The sequence below is a fragment of the Raphanus sativus genome, chromosome 8, assembly GCF_000801105.2.
Source record: "Raphanus sativus cultivar WK10039 chromosome 8, ASM80110v3, whole genome shotgun sequence".
Lineage (NCBI taxonomy): Eukaryota > Viridiplantae > Streptophyta > Magnoliopsida > Brassicales > Brassicaceae > Raphanus > Raphanus sativus.
This window is the reverse complement of record NC_079518.1, coordinates 653778-676371: the sequence shown is the minus strand read 5'-3', so window position 1 is coordinate 676371 and position 22594 is coordinate 653778. Positions and strand designations below refer to the sequence as shown.

The 22594-nt window shown below is 42.0% G+C and overlaps 3 protein-coding genes and 1 non-coding gene across 6 annotated transcripts; 1 reads left to right on the top strand and 3 right to left on the bottom strand.

Annotated features, from left to right (window-relative positions):
• Window positions 1-10045: 10045 nt before the first annotated feature.
• Window positions 10046-10117, bottom strand: TRNAT-UGU (transfer RNA threonine (anticodon UGU)). Its single transcript has one exon. It is a non-coding gene; the product is annotated as a tRNA-Thr (tRNA).
• A 209-nt stretch (window positions 10118-10326) lies between these two features.
• On the top strand, window positions 10327-15904 carry LOC108822611 (protein SEMI-ROLLED LEAF 2). 2 transcript variants are annotated; one of them, XM_018595730.2, is made up of 20 exons: window positions 10327-10588; window positions 10678-10853; window positions 11211-11285; window positions 11407-11522; window positions 11615-11729; window positions 11852-11980; window positions 12084-12131; window positions 12228-12382; window positions 12466-12662; window positions 12735-13024; window positions 13099-13248; window positions 13352-13594; window positions 13713-13862; window positions 14002-14077; window positions 14178-14302; window positions 14407-14610; window positions 14786-14914; window positions 14986-15120; window positions 15210-15413; window positions 15518-15904. In XM_018595730.2, the coding sequence occupies exons 2-20, from the start codon at window positions 10716-10718 to the stop codon at window positions 15674-15676; spliced, it is 2838 nt and encodes a 945-aa protein (XP_018451232.1). In that variant the 5' UTR covers window positions 10327-10588; window positions 10678-10715; the 3' UTR covers window positions 15677-15904. The 2 variants fall into 2 exon arrangements, with proteins under 2 accessions (XP_018451232.1, XP_018451231.1); XM_018595729.2 differs by having other exon boundaries at window positions 10328-10588; window positions 10694-10853.
• Window positions 15905-16009: 105 nt separating this feature from the next.
• On the bottom strand, window positions 16010-17294 carry LOC108822613 (uncharacterized). Its single transcript, XM_018595733.2, has one exon. It carries the CDS (start codon window positions 17292-17294, stop codon window positions 16029-16031), a length of 1266 nt encoding a protein of 421 aa, XP_018451235.2. The 3' UTR covers window positions 16010-16028.
• Window positions 17295-17995: 701 nt separating this feature from the next.
• LOC108822612 (probable E3 ubiquitin-protein ligase ARI5) lies at window positions 17996-22567 on the bottom strand. 2 transcript variants are annotated; one of them, XM_056993111.1, is made up of 16 exons: window positions 22426-22567; window positions 22059-22339; window positions 21433-21557; window positions 21157-21268; window positions 20973-21063; window positions 20620-20792; window positions 20409-20513; window positions 20226-20314; window positions 19988-20095; window positions 19795-19885; window positions 19610-19699; window positions 19120-19167; window positions 18831-18902; window positions 18642-18735; window positions 18416-18542; window positions 17996-18303 (listed from the first exon to the last, which is right to left on the bottom strand). In XM_056993111.1, exons 2-16 carry the CDS (start codon window positions 22239-22241, stop codon window positions 18123-18125), a joined length of 1689 nt encoding a protein of 562 aa, XP_056849091.1. In that variant the 5' UTR covers window positions 22242-22339; window positions 22426-22567; the 3' UTR covers window positions 17996-18122. The 2 variants fall into 2 exon arrangements, with proteins under 2 accessions (XP_056849091.1, XP_018451234.1); XM_018595732.2 differs by lacking the exon at window positions 22426-22567 and having other exon boundaries at window positions 22059-22411.
• Between the last annotated feature and the right edge of the window lie 27 nt (window positions 22568-22594).

The following is a 22594-nucleotide window of genomic DNA, read 5'->3' as shown; positions in this document are numbered from 1 at the left end:
CAACATTGTCAACCTGGTAGTCAGAAAATGTATCTTAAATATGTCATAAACAGTAGGATTCACTTTCTCGAATTTCAGTGATTTAGCGAGTATAGCCAAAATGCTGTTATATATACTAGATTTTTTTTTTCTGAAACACTTTTTTTTTGAAACACCATATATACTAGATTAAAAATTGATAAAACAATAAGACCAATCACAATTAAAAGTGTCATAGAAAGAAGGTCAAATCACAATCAACAATGATTCGGTTACTAGAGCAGATATTGTTTTGCAAAGGTGTTGGATAGTGAAAGAGAGTTGGGGTTGAAGGAATCATATTATATATCTCCAAAATGTGTATTTTCTTATATCCAGAGTGGGTTGGTCTATCATCACTCACACCCTCTGCCTTGAGATGAACCAGAACAGAAAAACCGATGTGACTGACGGATTTTGCCACTGCAAAGATTTGTGGGAGAAGTTTAATCTCCAGAGCTTGACGATGGGCAACACCAATAGGCTGACCATCATCACTACTCCATGAGGTTAATACTCGTCATCTTCGAAACCAGTCTGAACCGGGAAAAAGCTAAAATCCAATTGAGGTGAACCACTAAAACTTTTGGTTAAAAGAAAGTATCAAGAAATATTTTGTTTTGATTAAAGAATAAAAAAAAACCGATCTACATGGAAATAAGCTGCATAGGATTTTCAGTTAGATATGTGTAACGACCCGATTTCGGTCACAGAATTTGTTAGCACGCTAACGGCGATGCACTCACCCACAGGTCCATGTTTTTGCCTATAAATACCACCACCCTACCTTGTTTTTGTCACCAAGTTCATCAAAGAAAAGTTTTAAAGAGAGAGAGATAGTGAGCTAAGGAGTGGAGTGTGATCTTTTGCAGTGAGAGAGTCACCTGAGCTCGTCGCCGGAGCCACCGCGTCCAGTGATCACGTCCAGCCAGTCACCACCGTGAATCCCCTTAGGTAACCGCCGGAAACCCCTTGCATTTTAGGTTTAGTTTCGGCCGTTTTAGTAAATCAACCATAACTCCCTAACCGTTGAGAATTTCTTGCATGCAAGACCACCATCGCGTTCCTCTCGTCGAGACGAATCCGTAGACACCAGAATCGCCGCAATCGGAGCTCAGACGAAGCCGTACGCGCCTCCGGAAGTTGGGTCGTCGTCACGCTTGTCGTCCACGCGCCGCCGCCGGAAATCGCCTCCGCCGCCGGCCACCGCCGTTCTCCGCCGCCGGCCACCGTCGTCCTCCGCCGCCGCTCCGCCGTCCTCCGCCGGTAAGCCACCGCCGCCCTCCGCCGTCGCCCGCCACCGGTGACTCGCCGGCGACTCGGCCAACTCGGCTGAGTCGACCCGGTGAGTCAACTCGGTGACTCGGTTAACCGGTCGGTTTGATCGGTTTAAATCAATTACGATTTGGTTAGGGTTGGTTAGAGTAAACCGGGGGATTAAAATCAATTGAAATTCGGTTAGGGTAAACCATCGGTTAAAATCAATTGAAATTCGGTTAGGGTAAACCATCGGTTAAAATCAATTGAATTTCGGTTAGGGTAAACCGTTGGTTAAAATCAATTTGAAATCGGTTAAGGAAAACCAATTGGTTAAATCAAATTGATTTCTGGTCAAGGGTTGACCGGGTTGACCTTTGACCAGCGGGTTGACTTTTCCGTAGACTTTGACCAGACCCGTTTTGAGTCGTTCGAAAGGCGTTTTGACTCGAATTTTCGCCGTGGTTTCAGATTTGGAGTCTATTTGAGCAGCTGGAGTTCATAGATACCAATTCTCTTCATTTGCTAAGGTGAGGGTCTATTCCGTAAATCCCGTACCAGTATAGAATTCTTCCTATCGTAGTGTAGTCTTGAAACATGATCTGTCTGTGTGAATTGAGTCTGTTTGATTGTCTTGTTTGTTTATTATTATTGATTGTTAAACCGGAAATAGGATAATAGAGGATTCAACGATTGAGTGAATTGAGTGATGCTAAGAATTGTTATACATATGTAAATATATTTATAAGCGAGTCCATGTGTGGAGATTGGCGGGGGTACATAGACGTTTGTACTTACGACGCCTATGATTGAGGAGATTAGCGGGGGCACATGACGTCTGTGCTTACGACGCCTATGATTGTGGAGAGTTGCGGGGGTACAGAGACGTTTGTACTTACGACGCCATCAGGTTAGCGGGGTACAGCTTGGACCACTGTATTACGACGCAAATGGAGTGTATATATCTATATCCTTATGAGGAAATGCGGGGTGCAGAGAGTATATCTATGTGCTATCATCGCATTGGTTGTAGCATGTCTAAGTGCACTAGACATATATTGTTGTTCTGTGTGGTGTAATAGGCACCGTGTTTGTTTCATGTTAGAACTAGACTTCCATAGTGGGAGTTCTATTTACTCAAGTCAGTGCTTTGCAGTTTAGTTTTCCATACCTCACTGAGCGACTCCCCTGTTGCTCACCCCTCTTTCTTTCCCCTTCCAGGTGAGACCGATGAGCAGGAGTGATCATATCGGACTAATGCTACTATTTGGGCTCGTGGGCTTATCGTTTTATCTTTTATCGTTATTGGGCCTTTAGGCCTTCGGACTTCTATCGTTTACGCTACTTTCTATTTTCAGACCTTCGGGCTTTTGTTGTTATTTATATTTCGGATGTTTATTTTCAGATTTGACTTTATGATATGACGTGGATTTTATTATCCGTATTATTATTATTATTCCCGCTGCGCTATTATTTGTTTTATTGTTATTTTATCTCGAATTATTTTATTATCATATTCGAAAGACGCGGTCGCGTCAGTTTTTGGTATCAGAGCCGTGTTCTGTCCCGGCTCCGACCCGGGATGGCGATCTTTGGAGACTCGGTTTTTATTCGGTTTTAATCGGTTTTCAAATGTTTATGGGGATATGGGGATTTTAAAAATAAAATAAAATAGCACCTTTCCGTTAGATATCACTCCTTTAATTGTTGGTTTTAGTTAGAAGTTAACTCGTTTGCCTTCATTTCAGATGCCGCCGAGGAGAGCTACCCGTGCTCAGATCGCCAGAGATGCTAGAGAGGCTCAGGATGAGCATGTTCAGCCTGCAGTTCCGCAGCCCGTTGCTCCGCAGATTGATCAGGATGCCATGAGACAAATGATTCAGGAGTCAGTTCAGCAGATTGCCCAAGAGGCAGCCAGGCAAGCCGCTCAGGAGGCTGCCCGGGTAGCTGCTCAAGAAGTTACTCGACAGATGGCTGCAGCTCAGCAGGTTCCGCAGGGTCCTCAGATTCATGTACAGCAGGGTCCGCAGATTCATATGCAGCAGGTTCCCCCAGTTCAGGTTCAGCATGATCATCAGGTTCCAGCTCAGCAAGCCCCAGCGCCACAGTATCCGCAGGTTCCTATTCAGCCAGTTCCAAGGGTCTTCCAAGTTCCACCGCCGCCGCCTGCTTTTCCAGTGCATGTACCTGAGGTTGATGAGACATTTATCAGGGTGTTGTCACAGATGAAGTATGTGAACTTGGAGCATTTCAGTGGTACCACGGACCCTACACTTGCTCACGATTGGAGGCACAGTTTGGATAAGTGTTTGAACACTATCTCATGCCCACCAAGGCACAAGCTTAGGATTGCTGAGTTGTATTTGCGCGGAGATGCAGCAGTATGGTGGGATGGAGTGCGAGTGATGCACCGTGGCGAGGTGACTTATGATGATTTCTTGTATGCATTCAACAAGAAGTATTTTCCAAGAGAAGCTTTGGATGAGAAGAAGAATGATTTTGAGAGTTTGAGGCAGGGTGGAAAGTCTGTGAGAGAGTATGAGCACGAGTTTCGCCAGCTTCACCGATTTGCGGGTAATGGTATGGATGAGGAGGATCTGATCAGGAGGTTCTTAAAGGGGATGCGAGTGGAACTTCGCGGTAGGTGCAGTATGGCCACCTATACCAGTTTGGAGGATCTGGTAGAGAAAACAGTTGTGCAGGAGAAATGTATGGCAGAGGAGCAGAAGTACTCCAGGGCAGTTCAGCCTAAGTCCGGAGGATCTTCTTCCTCTCAGAAGAGGACTTGGGAGCAGACCGGGACACCTCGTTGTGGGCGTTGTCGTCGCCATCATTTTGGAGAATGTTTCCAGTGTTCTAACTGTGGTCTGTTGGGACATCTTTTGAGGGATTGTAGGAGACCTCCGCGCGCTCAGGTTGGAGCGCCAACAGCACCAGTAGCCGCTAACAGGAACTGTTACGGGTGTAACCAGCCAGGTCACATATTCAGAGATTGTCCGAGGAGGGGCAATGTGGCACTTCCACCGCCACCAAAGCGTTTAGCCATCGCTCCACGTGTGTTTACGGTTGGAGAAGCAGAGGGAGCCGAGCCGATAGCGGGTATGCATCCTTATCATACTTGTTATGTTTGTGTACTATTGGATTCATGAATATCATTTGTAGTTAGTAAAAAAATCTCGTGTAGGATTGGTTTCGGTTGGAGGTGAGCCCGCTCACACCTTATTTGACACGGGAGCTTCTCACAGTTTTGTGACTCCGCGCTTTGCTAAGTGTTGGTCTTTTCGAGGAGTCTTCGTGCAGAAGGCTAAACAGATTCAGACTGCCGGTTCAGAGAAGTTGGGAGCAATCGGTATTCATCACGACGTACCAGTTACACTTGGAGGAGTTGAGTTTCTCGGAGACTTGACAGAGATGGAGCTGAGTTTCTACGATGTCATACTTGGGATGGATTGGCTATCACGACATAGAGTTGTATTGGATTGCCCGGATGCAAGAGTTAATATCCCTAGAGCTGAAGGGAAGATCGTTTTCCAGGGGACTCGGGCACACCAGGGAATTTCTATTGTCTCCATGTTGCGTGCAGAGGAATTGTTGGAGAATGGAGCAGAGGGATTTTTGGCGACCATTTCGATGGACAAGGATGATGATCAGCTCGAGCTACAAGATATTCCAGTGGTTGCCGAGTATGCAGATGTTTTTGAGGCTTTAAAGGGGCCACCGCCAGCTAGAAGTGATGTTCTTGCAATTGAGGTGGAACCAGGGGCAGCACCAGTTTCCGAGCTCCTTACCGTTTAGCTCCCGCAGAGATGGCTGAGTTGAAGAAGCAGTTGGAGGAACTATTAGATAAAGGTTTTATCAGGCCGAGCACTTCACCGTGGGGAGCACCAGTTTTGTTTGTGAAGAAGAAAGATGGAAGTTTCAGGCTTTGTATCGACTACAGAGGTTTGAACAAAGTCACCATCAAGAATAGGTATCCGCTTCCGCGTATCGACGAGTTGTTGGATCAGTTGCAAGGAGCTTCATGGTTTTCTAAGATTGATCTAGCATCAGGATACCATCAGATTGCCATAGCAGAGGGAGATGTAAGGAAGACGGCTTTTCGTACACGCTACGGACATTATGAGTTTGTGGTGATGCCATTTGGGTTGACGAACGCACCAGCAGCATTCATGAAGCTAATGAATGACGTATTCCGCGAGCATTTGGATAAGTGTGTGATCGTTTTCATCGACGATATCTTGGTTTATTCTCGGAGTAGAGAAGAGCACGCTGAGCATTTACGGATTGTGTTGGAGAAGCTTAGAGAGCATCAGTTGTTTGCTAAGTTGAGTAAGTGCAGCTTCTGGCAGAGGAAGATTGGATTTCTCGGTCATGTAGTTTCAAAGAAGGAGTTGCGGTAGATCCAGAAAAGATTAAAGCTATTTCAGAGTGGCCGACACCTAAGAGTGCGACGGAGATCCGCAGTTTTCTCGGTTTGGCAGGATACTACAGGAATTTCGTCAAGAGTTTTGCTAGCATTGCAAAGCCAATGACAAAGTTAACGGGCAAGGACGTCAAGTTTGATTGGACAGATGAGTGCTCGGAGAGCTTTGCTGAGTTGAAGCGACAACTGACTCAGACACCAGTTTTGGTACTCCCGAGGCCAGGGATACCATATGAGGTTTACACTGATGCATCATGCACTGGATTGGGATGTGTATTGATGCAGGAGGGCAAGGTCATTGCATATGCATCACGACAGTTGAGGCCTCACGAGGCTAATTATCCTACGCACGATTTAGAGTTAGCGGCAGTTGTCTTTGCGTTGAAGATTTGGAGGTCGTATTTGTATGGAGAGAAGGTGAAGATCTTCACAGACCACAAGAGCCTGAAGTACATTTTTACTCAGACGGATTTGAATTTGAGGCAGCGTAGATGGGTGGAGTTGTTAGCAGATTACAACTTGGAGATCGCTTATCATCCGGGAAAAGCTAATCAGGTAGCAGATGCCTTGAGTAGGCGCAGGAGCGATGTTTCACGAACCAAAGAGGTTCATGAGTGTATGGGGACACTTGCTAGTCTGAGATTATGCGCCACTACCGTAGATGGAGAGTCAGTTGGCCTCGAGTCTGTAGAGCAGGCAGATTTGCTATGGAGGATACGCAAAGCTCAGGATGTCGATAAGGCTTTGTGTAAGCAGATTGAGATCGAGAGTATTGGATATCACACAGCGTCGAGCGGGATGTTCATGTACCGGAACCGAGTTTGTGTACCCAGTGATGAGCTGTTAAGAAAGGAAATCCTACAGCAAGCACATCACTCTCGTTTTTCTATTCATCCGGGGAACACCAAGATGTACCGGGATCTGAAGCGTTACTACCATTGGCCTGGTATGAAGAGGGATGTTGCTACATTTGTATCGCAGTGTCAGACATGTCAGATGGTTAAGGCTGAGCACCAGGTTCCTAGTGGGTTATTGCAAAACCTGCCATTGCCGGAGTGGAAATGGGATATGGTGACTATGGATTTTGTATTGGGATTACCGACTACTTCAGGAGGGAAGAATGCCATATGGGTAATTGTGGACAGACTTACCAAGTCAGCCTATTTCTTAGCGATTAAGACGACCGACGGAGCGAGTCAGTTGGCGCAGATTTACATCGATGAGATTGTGAGATTGCATGGAGTTCCCGTGAGCATTGTATCGGATCGAGACGTAAAGTTTTCATCTATATTCTGGAAAGCCTTTCAGAAGGCACTTGGGACAAAGGTCCATATGAGCACAGCTTATCATCCGCAGACCGACGGTCAGTCAGAGAGGACTATTCAGACCTTAGAGGATATGTTGAGAGCTTGCGTTTTGGATTGGAAAGGAAGTTGGGCAAAGTATTTGCCTTTAGCGGAGTTTGCCTACAACAACAGTTATCACTCGAGCATTAAGATGGCACCGTATGAGGCTCTTTACGGTAGGCCTTGCCGCACACCACTTTGTTGGACAGAAGTGGGGGAACGACGTGAGATGGGACCAGCAATGGTTCAAGAGACAGTAGAGCAGGTAGAGATGCTCAAGAGTCGGCTTAAGGAAGCACACGATCGTCAGAAGAGTTACGCAGATAAGCGGCGTAAAGATTTGGAGTTCCAGGTTGGCGACCTGGTATACCTGAAAATGAGAACATTTCAGGGAGGATCTAAGACTCGGAAGCTGAAGAAGCTTAAACCGAGATACATGGGACCATATCCTATTTTGGAGCGGATTGGAGCAGTTGCTTACAAATTGGATTTATCGGCAGAGTTATCTGACTTCCACGATGTGTTTCATGTTTCCGTTTTGAGAAAAGTTGTTAGAGAGCCAGAGCTCATTTTGCAGCAGCCACCAAGTGATCTTGGCAAGAATTTATGTGCGCCTTGTCAGCCAGTGGAGATTTTGGATCGCCAAGTGAAAGCAGTTAAGGGAATGATGACCATGTTGGTCAAGGTTCGTTGGGAGAGAGATGGGATTCGAGAAGAGACATGGGAGTCTGAGCCTCAGATGAGGATTGATTATCCAGAGCTGTTTCGGGATGGTGTTGGACAGTCGGCGGACGACTCGAATTCGAGGACGAATTCTTTATTAGTGGGGGAGAATTGTAACGACCCGATTTCGGTCACAGAGTTCGTTAGCATGCTAACGCCGATGCACTCACCCACAGGTCCATGTTTTTGCCTATAAATACCACCACCTACCTTGTTTTTGTCACCAAGTTCATCAAAGAAAAGTTTTAGAGAGAGAGAGATAGTGAGTGGAGTGGAGTGTGATCTTTTGCAGAGAGAGAGTCGCCTGAGCTCGTCGCCGGAGCCACCGCGTCCAGTGATCACGTCCAGCCAGTCACCACCGTGAATCCCCTTAGGTAACCGCCGGAAACCCCTTGCATTTTAGGTTTAGTTTCGGCCGTTTTAGTAAATCAACCATAACTCCCTAACCGTTGAGAATTTCTTGCATGCAAGACCACCATCGCGTTCCTCTCGTCGAGACGAATCCGTAGACACCAGAATCGCCGCAATCGGAGCTCAGACGAAGCCGTACGCGCCTCCGGAAGTTGGGTCGTCGTCACGCGTGTCGTCCACGCGCCGCCGCCGGAAATCGCCTCCGCCGCCGGCCACCGCCGTTCTCCGCCGCCGGCCACCGTCGTCCTCCGCCGCCGCTCCGCCGTCCTCCGCCGGTAAGCCACCGCCGCCCTCCGCCGTCGCCGCCGTTGACCGCCACCGGTGACTCGCCGGCGACTCGGCCAACTCGGCTGAGTCGACCCGGTGAGTCAACTCGGTGACTCGGTTAACCGGTCGGTTTGATCGGTTTAAATCAATTACGATTTGGTTAGGGTTGGTTAGAGTAAACCGGGGATTAAAATCAATTGAAATTCGGTTAGGGTAAACCATCGGTTAAAATCAATTGAAATTCGGTTAGGGTAAACCATCGGTTAAAATCAATTGAATTTCGGTTAGGGTAAACCGTTGGTTAAAATCAATTTGAAATCGGTTAAGAAAAACCAATTGGTTAAATCAAATTGATTTCTGGTCAAGGGTTGACCGGGTTGACCTTTGACCAGCGGGTTGACTTTTCCGTAGACTTTGACCAGACCCGTTTTGAGTCGTTCGAAAGGCGTTTTGACTCGAATTTTCGCCGTGGTTTCAGATTTGGAGTCTATTTGAGCAGCTGGAGTTCATAGATACCAATTCTCTTCATTTGCTAAGGTGAGGGTCTATTCCGTAAATCCTGTACCAGTATAGAATTCTTCCTATCGTAGTGTAGTCTCGAAACATGATCTGTCTGTGTGAATTGAGTCTGTTTGATTGTCTTGTTTGTTTATTATTATTGATTGTTAAACCGGAAATAGGATAATAGAGGATTCAACGATTGAGTGAATTGAGTGATGCTAAGAATTGTTATACATATGTAAATATATTTATAAGCGAGTCCATGTGTGGAGATTGGCGGGGGTACAGAGACGTTTGTACTTACGACGCCTATGATTGAGGAGATTAGCGGGGGCACATGACGTCTGTGCTTACGACGCCTATGATTGTGGAGAGTTGCGGGAGTACAGAGACGTTTGTACTTACGACGCCATCAGGTTAGCGGGGTACAGCTTGGACCACTGTATTACGACGCAAATGGAGTGTATATATCTATATCCTTATGAGGAAATGCGGGGTGCAGAGAGTATATCTATGTGCTATCATCGCATTGGTTGTAGCATGTCTAAGTGCACTAGACATATATTGTTTGTTCTGTGTGGTGTAATAGGCACCGTGTTTGTTTCATGTTAGAACTAGACTTCCATAGTGGGAGTTCTATTTACTCAAGTCAGTGCTTTGCGGTTTAGTTTTCCATACCTCACTGAGCGACTCCCCTGTTGCTCACCCCTCTTTCTTTCCCCTTCCAGGTGAGACCGATGAGCAGGAGTGATCATATCGGACTAATGCTACTATTTGGGCTCGTGGGCTTATCGTTTTATCTTTTATCGTTATTGGGCCTTTAGGCCTTCAGACTTCTATCGTTTACGCTACTTTCTATTTTCAGACCTTCGGGCTTTTGTTGTTATTTATATTTCGGATGTTTATTTTCGGATTTGACTTTATGATATGACGTGGATTTTATTATCCGTATTATTATTATTATTCCCGCTGCGCTATTATTTGTTTTATTGTTATTTTATCTCGAATTATTTTATTATCATATTCGAATTATTTTATTTGGGGGGTGGGGGAACGTAAAAAAAATATTTTAAAACCATGAAGCAAAAATAGAAAAAGGTGCCCACACGCAGGATCGAACTACGGACCTTCAGTTTACAAGACTGACGCTCTACCACTGAGCTATACGGGCTTTGCTCTCTAATTCAATAAACAGTCTTCACGATCTCTCGTAGGGTGCGGTATTTTATTGATATGAGCCAATACGTGAGGCCCAATAGTCGTATCTTCAAAATTAAGACCGGCCCGTATCAAATAAGCTCTCTGTCTGCCTTATCCAGAGACAAGATGTTACAAAGGGTATTTAAGTAAGTTTCTCAGACTGAAAAAACTTTCCGACATTAATGGCGGAAAGACAGAGAGAAGAGGGAAGCTTAAAAGAAAAAATCGGTTTTGTAATAATGAAAATGAAAAGACGAGAGAAGAGGCGAAGCCACCTCCGAGCGGGATTAAGATTTTCCTTCGCCCCTCCGAGCTGCCCTCTCTCTCTCTCGGCTCTTCTGGCATCCCAATTCAAAAATTTGACTCCTCATTTCGCTGGGGGAGTCTCAGGGTTGCGATCTCAGGGGGGAGCTTACACAGTGTATTAGGGTTGCTGCTGGGGGTACGATACAATTCTCTCGAACAACGTTTCTTTCTTTTGTGGCATTGTTCTTTCTTTTGGTTTTCTAGTTTTTTTTTTTAACTCAAAAGGGAATTTGCAATTAAGGGAAGAAGAAGAGGAAGACAAAATGGGGGTTATGTCGAGACGGGTCTTGCCCGCCTGTGGCAATATATGTTTCTTCTGTTGTCCTTCCTTGAGGGTTAGGTCTAGGCATCCCGTTAAACGCTACAAGCAAATGCTCGCCGATATTTTCCCTCGTAATCAGGTCTCTACTCTTTTTTTTTTTTAAATATCAATCAATTAATCTTTGTTAAAGTTTCAATTTTTTTGTTGTACTAGTGAAGATCATTTAGATTCTTAAGTGTATTTTTTTTCTCTTCTTTTCGTTTATTTTCAGTGACTATTTAGAGGGATATACTTGAAATTCTGAATGGATATACCTATGTTTCTCACATCACTCTTTTCTGTTTAGTAATTATTTCAGTATTAGCAATATCATTTTTTTTTACTTAAAAGTTCTGAATGAATATACACGTGTTTCTCACATCACTCTTTCGAAATTTTAATTGGGGTTTTCAAAGTTTCAACATTTTTTTTTTCCTTTCCATGTTGTGATTGGCAGGATGCTGAGCCAAATGATAGAAAAATAGGCAAGCTTTGTGAGTATGCGTCAAGGAATCCTTTACGAATCCCAAAGGTGTTTTGCTTCTTTTTTTTTGCTTTTTAATCTCTTCTTCCCTATTCTGTAGTTTCTTGGCTGTACTTCTCTCAATTTTTAGTCTCATGTGCTGCAATCTTCACTTTTGAGTCTTTGACAGATTACAGAGTACCTTGAGCGCAAATGTTACAGAGAATTGCGAAATGGGAATATCGGATCAGTTAAAGTCGTCTTGTGCATTTACAAGAAACTGCTTTCATCGTGTAAGGAGCAGATGTAAGTAGTTTTCATTTTCTTCATGAATAAAACGTGGTTTGTTATGGCATATTCTGGTTACTTAAAGATCTAGTTTATCATCTCTCTTGTAGGCCTTTGTTTTCGTGTAGTTTGCTAAGCATTGTCCGAGCTCTTTTGGAGCAAACAAAAGATGTAGAAGTGCAGATCTTGGGTTGCATTACCCTTGTTGACTTTATAAGCTTACAGGTACATTTTGAGCTACTTCTCCAGCATGCACTACATAAATTTTATTGCTTTGCTCGGCAAGTATTCCTAATAGATTTTGCTCTCTGTTCAATGGGCATGGTAACACAATTGTCTAAACGCAGACTGAAAATTCACATATGTTCAACTTAGAAGGTCTAATCTCCAAACTTTGTCAACTTGCTCAAGAAATGGGGGATGATGAAAGACTGCTCAGATTACGGTCCGCAGGAATGCAGGCTTTGGCAATCATGGTGATAGCAAATATGTCCTTTAGTTATACAATTCTCACACATAAAACATATTCTATGAAAATGGATATGTGCAACATTGTTACTAACCAATACTTATTGCTAGGTATCTTTCATTGGTGAGCATTCCCAACTATCAATGGACTTGGATATGGTACGTCATCGGTTACTTTTAACTTCTGTCCGTCTATTACATCTTCTGCTGGTGCGTTGTAGTTATATTATGAACCTTTTTTCCATCTTAAACTAGATTATTTCTGTGATTCTGGAGAATTATATGGACTTAGAGAATGGCCAAGAAGATACCAACGAACTTGGTGAGATTTCAGAAACTAAGGCTCCTAACATGAGGAAACATGTTTCGTTCAAACTTAATCCTGTGACTGATTATAACTTGGAAAACATGTAAGGCTTCTCAGAACTGTATTGTCACTTGTTTTTTTTCACTGGAAATGCATCATGTATTTGTATTCGTTAAATCCATCCAGGGATAATTCGAGGATCCCTTCGTACTGGTCTATGGTTTGCCTCTGCAATATAGCCAAATTAGCAAAGGAGACTACAACTGTTCGTCGGGTTCTGGAACCGCTTTTGAATGCTTTTGACAGTGGGGATTACTGGTCTCCACAGAAGAGCGTCGCTTCTTCTGTTCTACTGTTTCTGCAGTCTCGTCTGGAAGAATCAGGTCAGAGATGATATTTATAAGTTGCTATCTTTCCGGATTTTAATTCGTCTAACTAACGAAGTACTTAAGCAGGAGAGAACTGTCATGTGTTGGTGTCTTCTTTGATCAAGCACTTGGATCACAAGAATGTGATCAAGCAACAGAGTATTCAAGTCAACATGGTTAACATAGCCACATGCCTTGTCCTGCATGCTAAGCAGCGGGCTTCAAGCGCGATGACTGGTGTAATAGCTGAGTTGATTAAGCACTTGCGGAAATGCCTGCAAAACGCAGCCGAATCAGATCTGTCTGCTGATGAGACGAAGCAGAACTCTGAGCTTCAGCATGCGTTAGAAAATTGCATTGCAGAGCTCTCAAATAAGGTTAGTTGGACTGTTTTCTCTTCTTTAGAGTTTTTTTTTCTGTTGTTTTGATCCGATTCTTGTTTTGCTTTAAGGTTGGGAATGCAGGGCCCATTCTTGATATGTTGGCGGTTGTTCTTGAGACGATATCCACTAATGTACTCGTTGCTAGGACCACAGCATCAGCCATCCTCCGTGCTGCACATATAGTATCAGTGGTCCCAAATGTTACTTACCACAAGAAAGTACGTGAGATTTTTCTTTTTACTGCAACTTTTGTTTTTGTTTTTATCTGTATTGCAGTAACTATTCTGTTCTAACGGATTTACTATGGTCTGTCGTCCCCAGGTGTTTCCAGATGCCTTGTTTCACCAATTGCTCCTTGCGATGTCACACGCAGATTCTGAAACTAGAGTTGTGGCACACAATGTATTCTCCGTCCTGCTTCTTGGAACTCTTTGTTTGCCTTGGTCTGACAAACATAAGGAAGGCTCGGATGCTGTTTCTGAGACATTGTCTGTCGATACACGACATACAAGTCTTAGTTGTCAGTATTTGAGTAGCTTAGAGGAGGTAGATGGTGGTATAACGGTATGAAGTTTCTAAAACTGTGTTCCTTTGGGCACCCCAGCCTCTGATATTAATTGGCACTTATTTTTTATTGTATTTGATAGTGGGCTGACTACAGTGTGATTTCGTGCTTTTACAGTCGTTATGTTCACTCCGACTCAGTAGTAATCAAGTGAATATGCTCCTTTCATCTATATGGATCCAAGCAACTTCTACCGTGAATACCCCTACGAATTTTGAGGCTATGGCCAGCACGTATAGTACCATTATTTTGTTTTCACTAGCAAAGGTTAGTCGAAGCAAGTATCTTATGCTAAATTGAAAAGGACCTTACAGCTTTCTATTGTAGTCTTTCAAGATTCAAAATGAATTTACAACAATGTGTTTTTTTGTAAAATTATATCCGATTTGGTGATTGCAAATGGCAGAGATCAAAGCACATGGCTCTGGTCTGGTGTTTTCAGCTAGCATTCTCTCTTCGAAATCTCTCATTGAATCAAAATGGTAAGTTCAAGACTGTGATTAATGCTTTTGCCGTCCATTTAGAAATTTACCTACTTTGCTGTCTTTGATATAGTGCAACTCTGATATGTATTTCTCGTAGGTTTGCAGCTCTCTCGTAGAAGATCAATCTTCACGTTTGCATCATACTTGCTCATTTTTAGTGCCAAGATCTCCAATATACCTGAGCTAATTCCAATAGTCAAAGAATCTTTAACTGCCCAAATGGTGAGCCTTCGTTAAGTAAATTTTATTATCTGTTTGTTTTCCTTTTCCCAAATCTCTGTCTTTTGGATGCTCAGCTGTCTTCTAATCCGTCATGTCCTGAATAGGTTGATCCTTGTCTTGTGCTGGAAGGAGATATCAGACTGCGTGCTGTGTGTTCTGGATTTCCACAGGAAGAAGTTGCAGCTTTTGGATCTGAGAAAGATGATAGTGCTGCTGCTCTCAACTCGTCAGTGATTGTCACAAATGATAGTCGCCTCAAGGATATCGTTATCACTCATTTTACATCGAAATTTCAGACATTATCCGAGGTACTAATAAAATGGTGTAATCCATTCATATTTTCCAAATCAGCAGATAAAAGCTGTTTTTGAGTATAGAGAAACCATGAGTTTAGCTCCTGGTCTTTTAGCAGTGAAGATAATGTCCACATATGCTCTGTTTGGTCAGTGTAATGAAAATGTTTTATGTGTAAAATGCTCTTAGGAGGAGCAATCAAATCTGAGAAAGGAGATTCACTCAGATTTTTGCCGAGATGATGCACACCCGCTTGTTGCACCGTTCATGGATACACAAGGACCTGATTCTCAAATAGAACTTCCAGCTTTTGAAGAGGTAATTATGACTTCATTAGAAACTCATTTCAGAAGTCAGTTCTTTACTGCAGCTGTGTTGATCAAATTCAGGTTGAGCTTCCAGCAATCGTGGCATTCGAAGGCATTTCCCCGGGTGCTAGTGGGAGTCAGTCTGTCCAAACAACATCAATGTCCACAAACACTAACCCAGTAGATGTTCTGAGTGTCAACGAGTTATTAGAATCGGTAAATATACTATACATACACTTGGTTCTTCATACTATTTCCATTAGACTCCTCTGTGATCCTTTTTTTTTCATTTTGGTGGTGTGTAGGTATCAGAAACTGCTCGGCAAGTTGCCAATGTTCCTGTTTCCTCGACTCCTGTACCTTATGACCAAATGATGAACCAATGTGAAGCACTTATGACGGGTAAGCAGCAAAAGATGTCGGTTCTTCGAAGTTTCAAACCCGAAGCAACCAAAGCTATAGCTTTCTCTGAAGACGATGAGAAGGAGGAAGTATTTCTTCTCAAGGAGGTGAGAGAGAGAGTTTGTTCTCTGTTCTGTTGACATTGATTGTCCTTTCATCAACTTTAAATCTCGTTTTCGTATTTTTTTCCCTTCTTTTGCGTGTGTTGCAGACAGAAGAAGCTGATGAAGATGATCAGAAGGCACTCACTGTGGCACCAGTCCAACCTCAAGGCCAGCTCCCATCCTGCTCACATGGAGTGGAACAAAATTCGTTTCGGTTACCTTCTTCAAGCCCCTACGATGAATTTTTGAAAGCAGCCGGATGTTAAACCCGGTACATCTTAGAATCTCGCATATAACTTACACAGATATATATATATATATATATATATATATAGACACACACGGTTCTGATGATCAGTCAATGTTTGTGTCTGGTTTGTCTTGAGCTTGGAATAGATTGTATTGATTTTGTATGTGACAAAATGGAATAAATGAGTGAAACGTAGTTTTGAAAGAGAACAATAGTGAAAGATATAAAGGCAACTTTACAAGAAGATCCTACTGGTTAACTTCTACGTTTCTTGTGCTTAAACTCAGTATGAAGAGCCAAATGATATAATCAGGACCAGTATATATGTTGCCAAAGACAGGTTTCAGAGTTATATATTCTCTTTAGTTTCAAAGAGAATCATCGAACAAGAAAGTGTCAGAGTTAAACTCTGAATCTATACCCTCTCTACCCTTAAACTCACCCAGCCCCACTGCCTTTTCAATCGAGAAATCATTCAAAAATGCAAAATCATCTTCCAACATTGTCTTGCTTCTGCGGTTAATCAGCTTTCTAGTTGTTATTTCCGCTTTGGCTCGTTCTTCTGAAATAATCACTTCTTCAGCAGCTTCTATAGGTACAACCTTTGAACATGGTTTGCTTGATTTTCTCAACCTTGATGGCAAACTTGTGTTCCTCTTCACGCAGTTCCTGACGGGCTCGTTCTTGATGATGCTGTCATTTTTCTTGTTTCTGCTGCTATTGCTGGCTGTTCGTTTGAGCTCTGGATTCTTGGAAGCGTTTGTAACAGGACCATTGAACAGAAGCTTTCTTTTAGACCCATCTTTAAGATCTACTTTTCTTGCCTGGAGAAGTTGTGCTCTCATGGATCTTGGGGAGGAAGTACCTGCAGACAGTTTGGCATTCAATAGCTTCTTTCTCCGAGGTGACATTGAGAAATGCTTCAGGATATCCTCTGGTGTCCAGTCAAATCTCTGCTCATACGGCCAGAAAAGCGGCTCATCAACTTTAGTAATGTTCTTAGATTCCAATACCTCTGCACTTATCTCATGAGGCAAATAAGTTGCTGTGTTATTGTTCTGTTCAGATGGAACATCAGAGGAGTTCTCTGAGTCAAGTTGTGCACCTGAAGAGGGTGAGAAGCTCACTTTCTTCTCTGAACTCTCTTTGCTGCTCCTTGGGATTCTACAACGGTCTTTCACCGAAGCTGCTTCTTGATGGTTCAGGGAATTGGCAACGTTTGATAACCAAGAGACCACACTATCATCAACCGAGAAATGAAACGCAACAGATAACCTGCGTTCCTCGAGAAGAGAAGTAGGAGACGCACAATCTGAAGACAACCATATTGAATCACAGTCATCAAAGCTTCTCCACTTTCCAAAGCTCTTGTTCCTCACACCACCACCACGATCATCAATCTTTTCCCGTCTTGGTAGCGGTGTTACGCCAGATGATGATGGTTTGATCCTTGTTTTGATTGTAGCATCTTGAATCTTCTTGGTTTCATAGTTAGTAGTAGAACCTGTTGATTTCGATCTTGTAAGCAACTTGGGTTCATTGCCTCCTCCTGTACTTGTTGCATTCTTCTTCTTCCTCATGGAGAAAGATGAAGCCACTCTCTTCACAAAGCTTTTAGATCCATCTTTCTCCATTGATGATCCTTGAAAAAAAGGAACAGGAGAACTAGAAGAGAAGTTACAAGAAGTCACGAACACTTGCTGTAGGTTGAGGAGTACATGTTGGAGGATCATCGAAGGAAGATAATGACACACTAACCACTAACTTGTTGGAGGATCTGAAGCAGTCAACGAGTTGTGGCTCTAGAGAAACACACAAGATACATAGTTGACCTTGCATTAATCCTTCGCGCGTTATTACAAAAGCAAATATTTTTTCTATAAATATTTTAATTAAATGTAAGTAGCTTATTGGACATAACGTTGTTTTCTTATGACATTTGTAGTAGGTTGCGCTGACCAATGTTAGGCTAACATGTGAAAGGTGTCTTGCTGCAATGGAGATTCCATCATTGTGTTCATCTATGTTAGCTAACTTTATCTTTTGGGCTTTTAGCTCTCAATCGACCTTGTATTAATTTTCCAGGGATAGTTTTTGTCCACTGGCTTTGGACTCTGGTGGTCTGTTTAACCACTGGCTTTGGATTCCGAGAGCTAAATGTAGGCTTTGGTTCTGACGTTGGGTTTTATGCTTTGTTTACTTTCTGTGCTTGTGTTGTCATATGTATATAATGTTTCAGTGTGTTGAGAAAAAATTACACTTATAATAAATCATTTTCATATAAATTTATATATAATCTTTTATTGTGTGCATGTGGAAGTAAAAAACATAAAAATAAGTACACCAATCATGTCTATATTATTAACTTTTATCAAATAAAACTTTTTACAACTACAAAACAATCCAGTGGTTTTAAAGAGCGTGGCAGAATCTATTAGAATGTCACTGAAACCTGAGAGACCTCAGTTTCCATCTATGTTTTTGCTGGACCCGCCACTCTTGGAGCTCCCTTTACCTTTCCCACCGCTATTTGTCTTGCTAGATTTAGTGTTTGCTGATTTGCTGCTAGCTCCTTGCGTATCCACATCAGCAAGACCATTCTCCAGAGCTTTCACCAGATTCTCAAAGTATGTTTTTGTTATGCTGTTTATACACAAGATACAAGTCATCACGGTTAGCATTCATATGGTTCAGCCAAACCTATGACAGTGTCTTAACACAGGTGCATGCAACAGAGCTTTCACCGGACAGTTACCTGGTCAAACCCGTTAACTTTGTCCTGAAATGGTTGAAGTCATCTGAAGGGCCTTCAGCAACTAGAAACACCTCTAGTTCCTTCTCGACGCATTTGTGGAGCCTCTCCAAACCTGACTCAGCCTCCCCTGATCAAAATCAACAAGTACAAATTTCAAACTTCAAGGGCTCAACTGACACAACTAAGCTTTTCCAGAAAACAATCAGCAAGATGAGAGGATTCTGACCTTGCAGATACTCAAAAAATTGTTTCTTATCGTGATCAGGTAGATAGTACCCATATGCATATGTCCATTTGAGTACCCGTCTGCATTCAATGATCTGTAACAGGTATACATTAAACATGTGGGAACATTCAATAGATGTTGTACACAAATCTCCATTAACTTTATTTAAATATTTTTTTAGCTGTTAACCTGAAGCCACGCCTCTGTGATGAACTTGAGCTGAGATTCTGGTGTGCCATGTATGTCACTAAGCTTCTCAAGCTAGCAAAACAATGAGATGAAGTTTGACATCAGCATGTGAGAAACTGCTATAAACATTCTTACGTTCAAAACTCTATATAACATGCCCATATGTATAAGCACACCACAAATTCAACAAAGTAACAACAATGCAGTCCTTTTCTAGAGTCTGAATACAATTTGGTGTGCATTCTCTACTCCAAAGAAGATTGAATAATAACATTAACAACAATTATACCTTCTCGGATCTTGCTTTCTCCAGATCCCCCATAGCTTTTTGCCTCGACTGCCAAACACGAAAGAAGTAAATATATATATATATATATATATAAGATGGGAAGACGAGAAACCACTTTATCATAGAGGTAGAAAATAATGTATTGCGAGTATTGCAGCGACTTTAAAGTTATCTTGTTTATGGGTTGTAGCCTACAAACTACATTAGTTGTGTTTTCGCCTTCTAAACTAGAAGATGCATGTCAATAAAGCGATTACTCAACCAATTTTTTTTCACATGATTCACATTTTCAATGTTCACAAAAAAGAAAATGCAAACTGAAAATTCAAGTCCTCTCCAGCATGCCACTTTTTTTTTAATCATGTCAAGCTCATTATAATGCTATTTCTAAGGTTCTTTCAAGCAGCAATACTAATACAATGTAAAGAAACACTTCAAGCTATCAAGTGTCCTCAAGGCATAAGAAATATAAAAAAGAGTGTACGCATACCGTTTGATTGCTTGCCCATCGTTCATAGTAATGAGTGTATCTCTCTAGCGAATTTTTTGCCATCTCTCGCCTCTTTTCAGCCTCATCATACTAAAAGAAAAACAAATTCAATTGATATCAACAAAAACAATAGTACTAAAGAGAATACCACAACAAAATTATCAAAGTAGTACAAGAGGTCTTACCCGTCCTTCTTGCTTACCCGCCTCATACTTGTTGCAGGCATAAAAACCACCAGTTCTTTCCCCGTGATCTGTCCATGCATTAAGGCATAACCTAAAGCACATACATTCATTAGCACTTCCATCACAAGATCATATCCAAAAGATATAACAGAGAATCCAACATATTGCAGAGATAGGGATAAAGAAGCTTTACCAACAAAATTCATATTTACAAGGCGGTGTGCATGTCATATGCATGCATCCATGATTCTTTTCAATTGGCCGCTTACACTTTGGACAAGGCTTTGAATTGGCAAGTATCCTGTGTATGAGGAGGCACAAATTAGTAAGCAACTAGTATATAATGAGACTAGAAGATGCAAGAGGAATGCCATAAGCTACTAAGGTAACTAATAAAGAGAAGATTAAGAAAGCATGAGCGTGAACAATACCAATTCATATTTTCTGATTCAGCGCTGTTCTTACGTATCCATTGCGCAACTGTGTCACAATCCACAGGACGGTGGGCCTCTTCAGTGCACTGGAATGTCAGATTTAAACACAGTTCCACATATAAAATTAAAAATTATTAAGTAGTCAAGGGAAAGCAGATTAGTAGTCACCAAGCAACTTACGTTCCAGCAAAAGCTATGCGAGCACAAGCAGGACACATCATAACTATCAGTTCCAGCTGCAAAATCAATCGCATGCTCACATCCTGGGGCGGGACACCATTTCATCTAAAGACAGGGGAAAAGATGAGAGAGACATCAAGACAAGACAAGCGCTATACCATAGGCATACGTATGGAAGTACTAAACAAAATGTTATCTAAGACTGTCTTACCTTTCTGTTGTCTTCAACGTAAGATCTAATAAAATATCTATAATACTTCTCCTTGTCTTCCTTGGAAGCCAATTTTTCGAACATATCTTGACCAACCGCAGCAGGACAAGAAGGCTCGGGACACTTTAGCATCAAGCATCCTGGGCCACCATTTATGGTTGTACTAATATAACCTACATAAGTGTACAATATAAGAGGAAATGTATAAGCAAAGAAATGTTCTAGCAGAAAAAAACAGAAACTAAATTCCACACTTCGGGTAGCGAAGAAACAAAGCTTAACAATTAAATTTATAGGCTTTTGAAAAAGCTACAAATGCAAGCATATACAAGGATAATAAAAACAAGACGTACCAGTCCAGCATGTAGAGCAGAAAGGATGACCACATGCAACCGAAAGAATTTCTTCAGGAGGAAAGATATCAAAGCATATACCACATGTAAGCTACACATCAGATTCAAATGCGTCAGTGAAACGTTTTGAGTTAGCAAAGCGAGAAATATATAGAGAGAAAAATAATCAGGGTCAAGGAATTACTTCTACTACGCCATCACCATGGATTGGAACCACAGGTCCATCCAATATGCCAACAGTATCACGAACTCTCTTCTCATCCGCAAACCATTCATCATGAACTTTGCTAACACTCCTAATAATGACACATTTCTCAGGCATTAGGCATGTACATTAATATATGTTCTCAAAGTCCATTTAGTGTAGCAGATAAAACAAAAAAAAGTATATCTAACTGAAAAAAAAGAAACAGAGAAATTGATAAGAAAATCATATGGTACAGGTCAAAGGGAATTTTACCAGTGATAGTGAAGGAGCAAAATGCTTGCTTCCACTTCGCTTATGGAGAGTACCATGGAAACTTGTCCAATATCATCTTTCTGATGCCTGCGGATGTCTTCTTCCTTGAGAACAACATAATTTACCTGGTAGACAGCATCATTACAAGAGTCAATATGGTCACAGTAAAATGAGAACAAATGTTAAATACACATATAGAAAACTAATCAACCATTAAATGCAGAAGTAAGAAAGCTCAGCCAAAACTGTAATTTAGTGTGTAGTTCCGTAAAGACAAAAATAGGGATAGCCAAGGAATAAAAGAATGAGCATGGAACCAGTAAAAGAATACATAACTGAAATTAACAATCACTGCATTTCCATCTAGATGCTACAATCAATAGCAACGCAATGCCTCGAACCTAAAGATTAGGCATTTCATGAACCAAAAGAGGAAAAGTCTTAACCATGAACCTTCTGTTAGCTAAAGCTAAAACAGCCTAACGCTATATAGCGAGCTATAAAACGGAAACAAGTTCCAGACTTTAACAGCCATTAGTAATAAAATGAAGTCATCAAAGAGTCATTATCCTAAAGCAGAACAAAATCCCAAAACAAACTAAAAGAGTCTTCGTCAACGAACCCACCTGAGAGCGATGGGATGCGATCATGACGGAGGAGTCGTCCACGTCGTCTTCCTCAACGAACCCATAATCGGGTTCATCACTTTCGTTGTAGTAATCATCGGTCCCGCCGCTGTAAAAGTCATCCTCCTCCTCCTCTCCCGATTCCATATCGTGGGCATTGAGCAGATCATCCTCAGAATCCATTAATCGCGCGATAATTCTCCTCTCCTCTACTTCTCTCTCTAAAGGCTTGAGCTTTTTAGGAATCAGACCAAACCCTATATGTGTTCCCTTTGTTGTAGCTGCTCAAAAGTAGGGTTTGAGGTTTCGATGAGAAGAAAAAAAGAAAAGGTTCCTGCTTTATAAGATAGGAGAGAGAGAATCTCACTTTTAATCAAAGAAGGAAACTTGTAGGTTAGATTCCGAATCGCTGGGTCCCCGATTCAGGAAAAAAAACGTGTAGATGTTATTAAGACTTCACCACTCTTGCCTCGAGTTGATTTTTAAGAAAATTTTACATTCGTCATTTCTTTATTGTATTGGTTCTGTCTTAATGT

Excerpts from the sequence above, each read along its gene's own strand:
- LOC108822611 (XM_018595730.2), top strand. The coding sequence starts at position 10,716 with ATGGGGGTTATGTCGAGACGGGTCTTGCCCGCCTGTGGCAATATATGT. Across the intron at positions 12,663-12,734 it reads GTCTCGTCTGGAAGAATCAG|GAGAGAACTGTCATGTGTTG; the intron begins GTCAGAGATGAT and ends GTACTTAAGCAG. Across the intron at positions 13,863-14,001 it reads TTTTGTTTTCACTAGCAAAG|AGATCAAAGCACATGGCTCT; the intron begins GTTAGTCGAAGC and ends TGCAAATGGCAG.
- LOC108822613 (XM_018595733.2), bottom strand. The coding sequence starts at position 17,294 with ATGGAGAAAGATGGATCTAAAAGCTTTGTGAAGAGAGTGGCTTCATCT.
- LOC108822612 (XM_056993111.1), bottom strand. The coding sequence starts at position 22,241 with ATGGATTCTGAGGATGATCTGCTCAATGCCCACGATATGGAATCGGGA. Across the intron at positions 21,064-21,156 it reads ATGGTGATGGCGTAGTAGAA|CTTACATGTGGTATATGCTT; the intron begins GTAATTCCTTGA and ends TCTGATGTGTAG. Across the intron at positions 20,315-20,408 it reads CGCATAGCTTTTGCTGGAAC|TGCACTGAAGAGGCCCACCG; the intron begins GTAAGTTGCTTG and ends CTGACATTCCAG.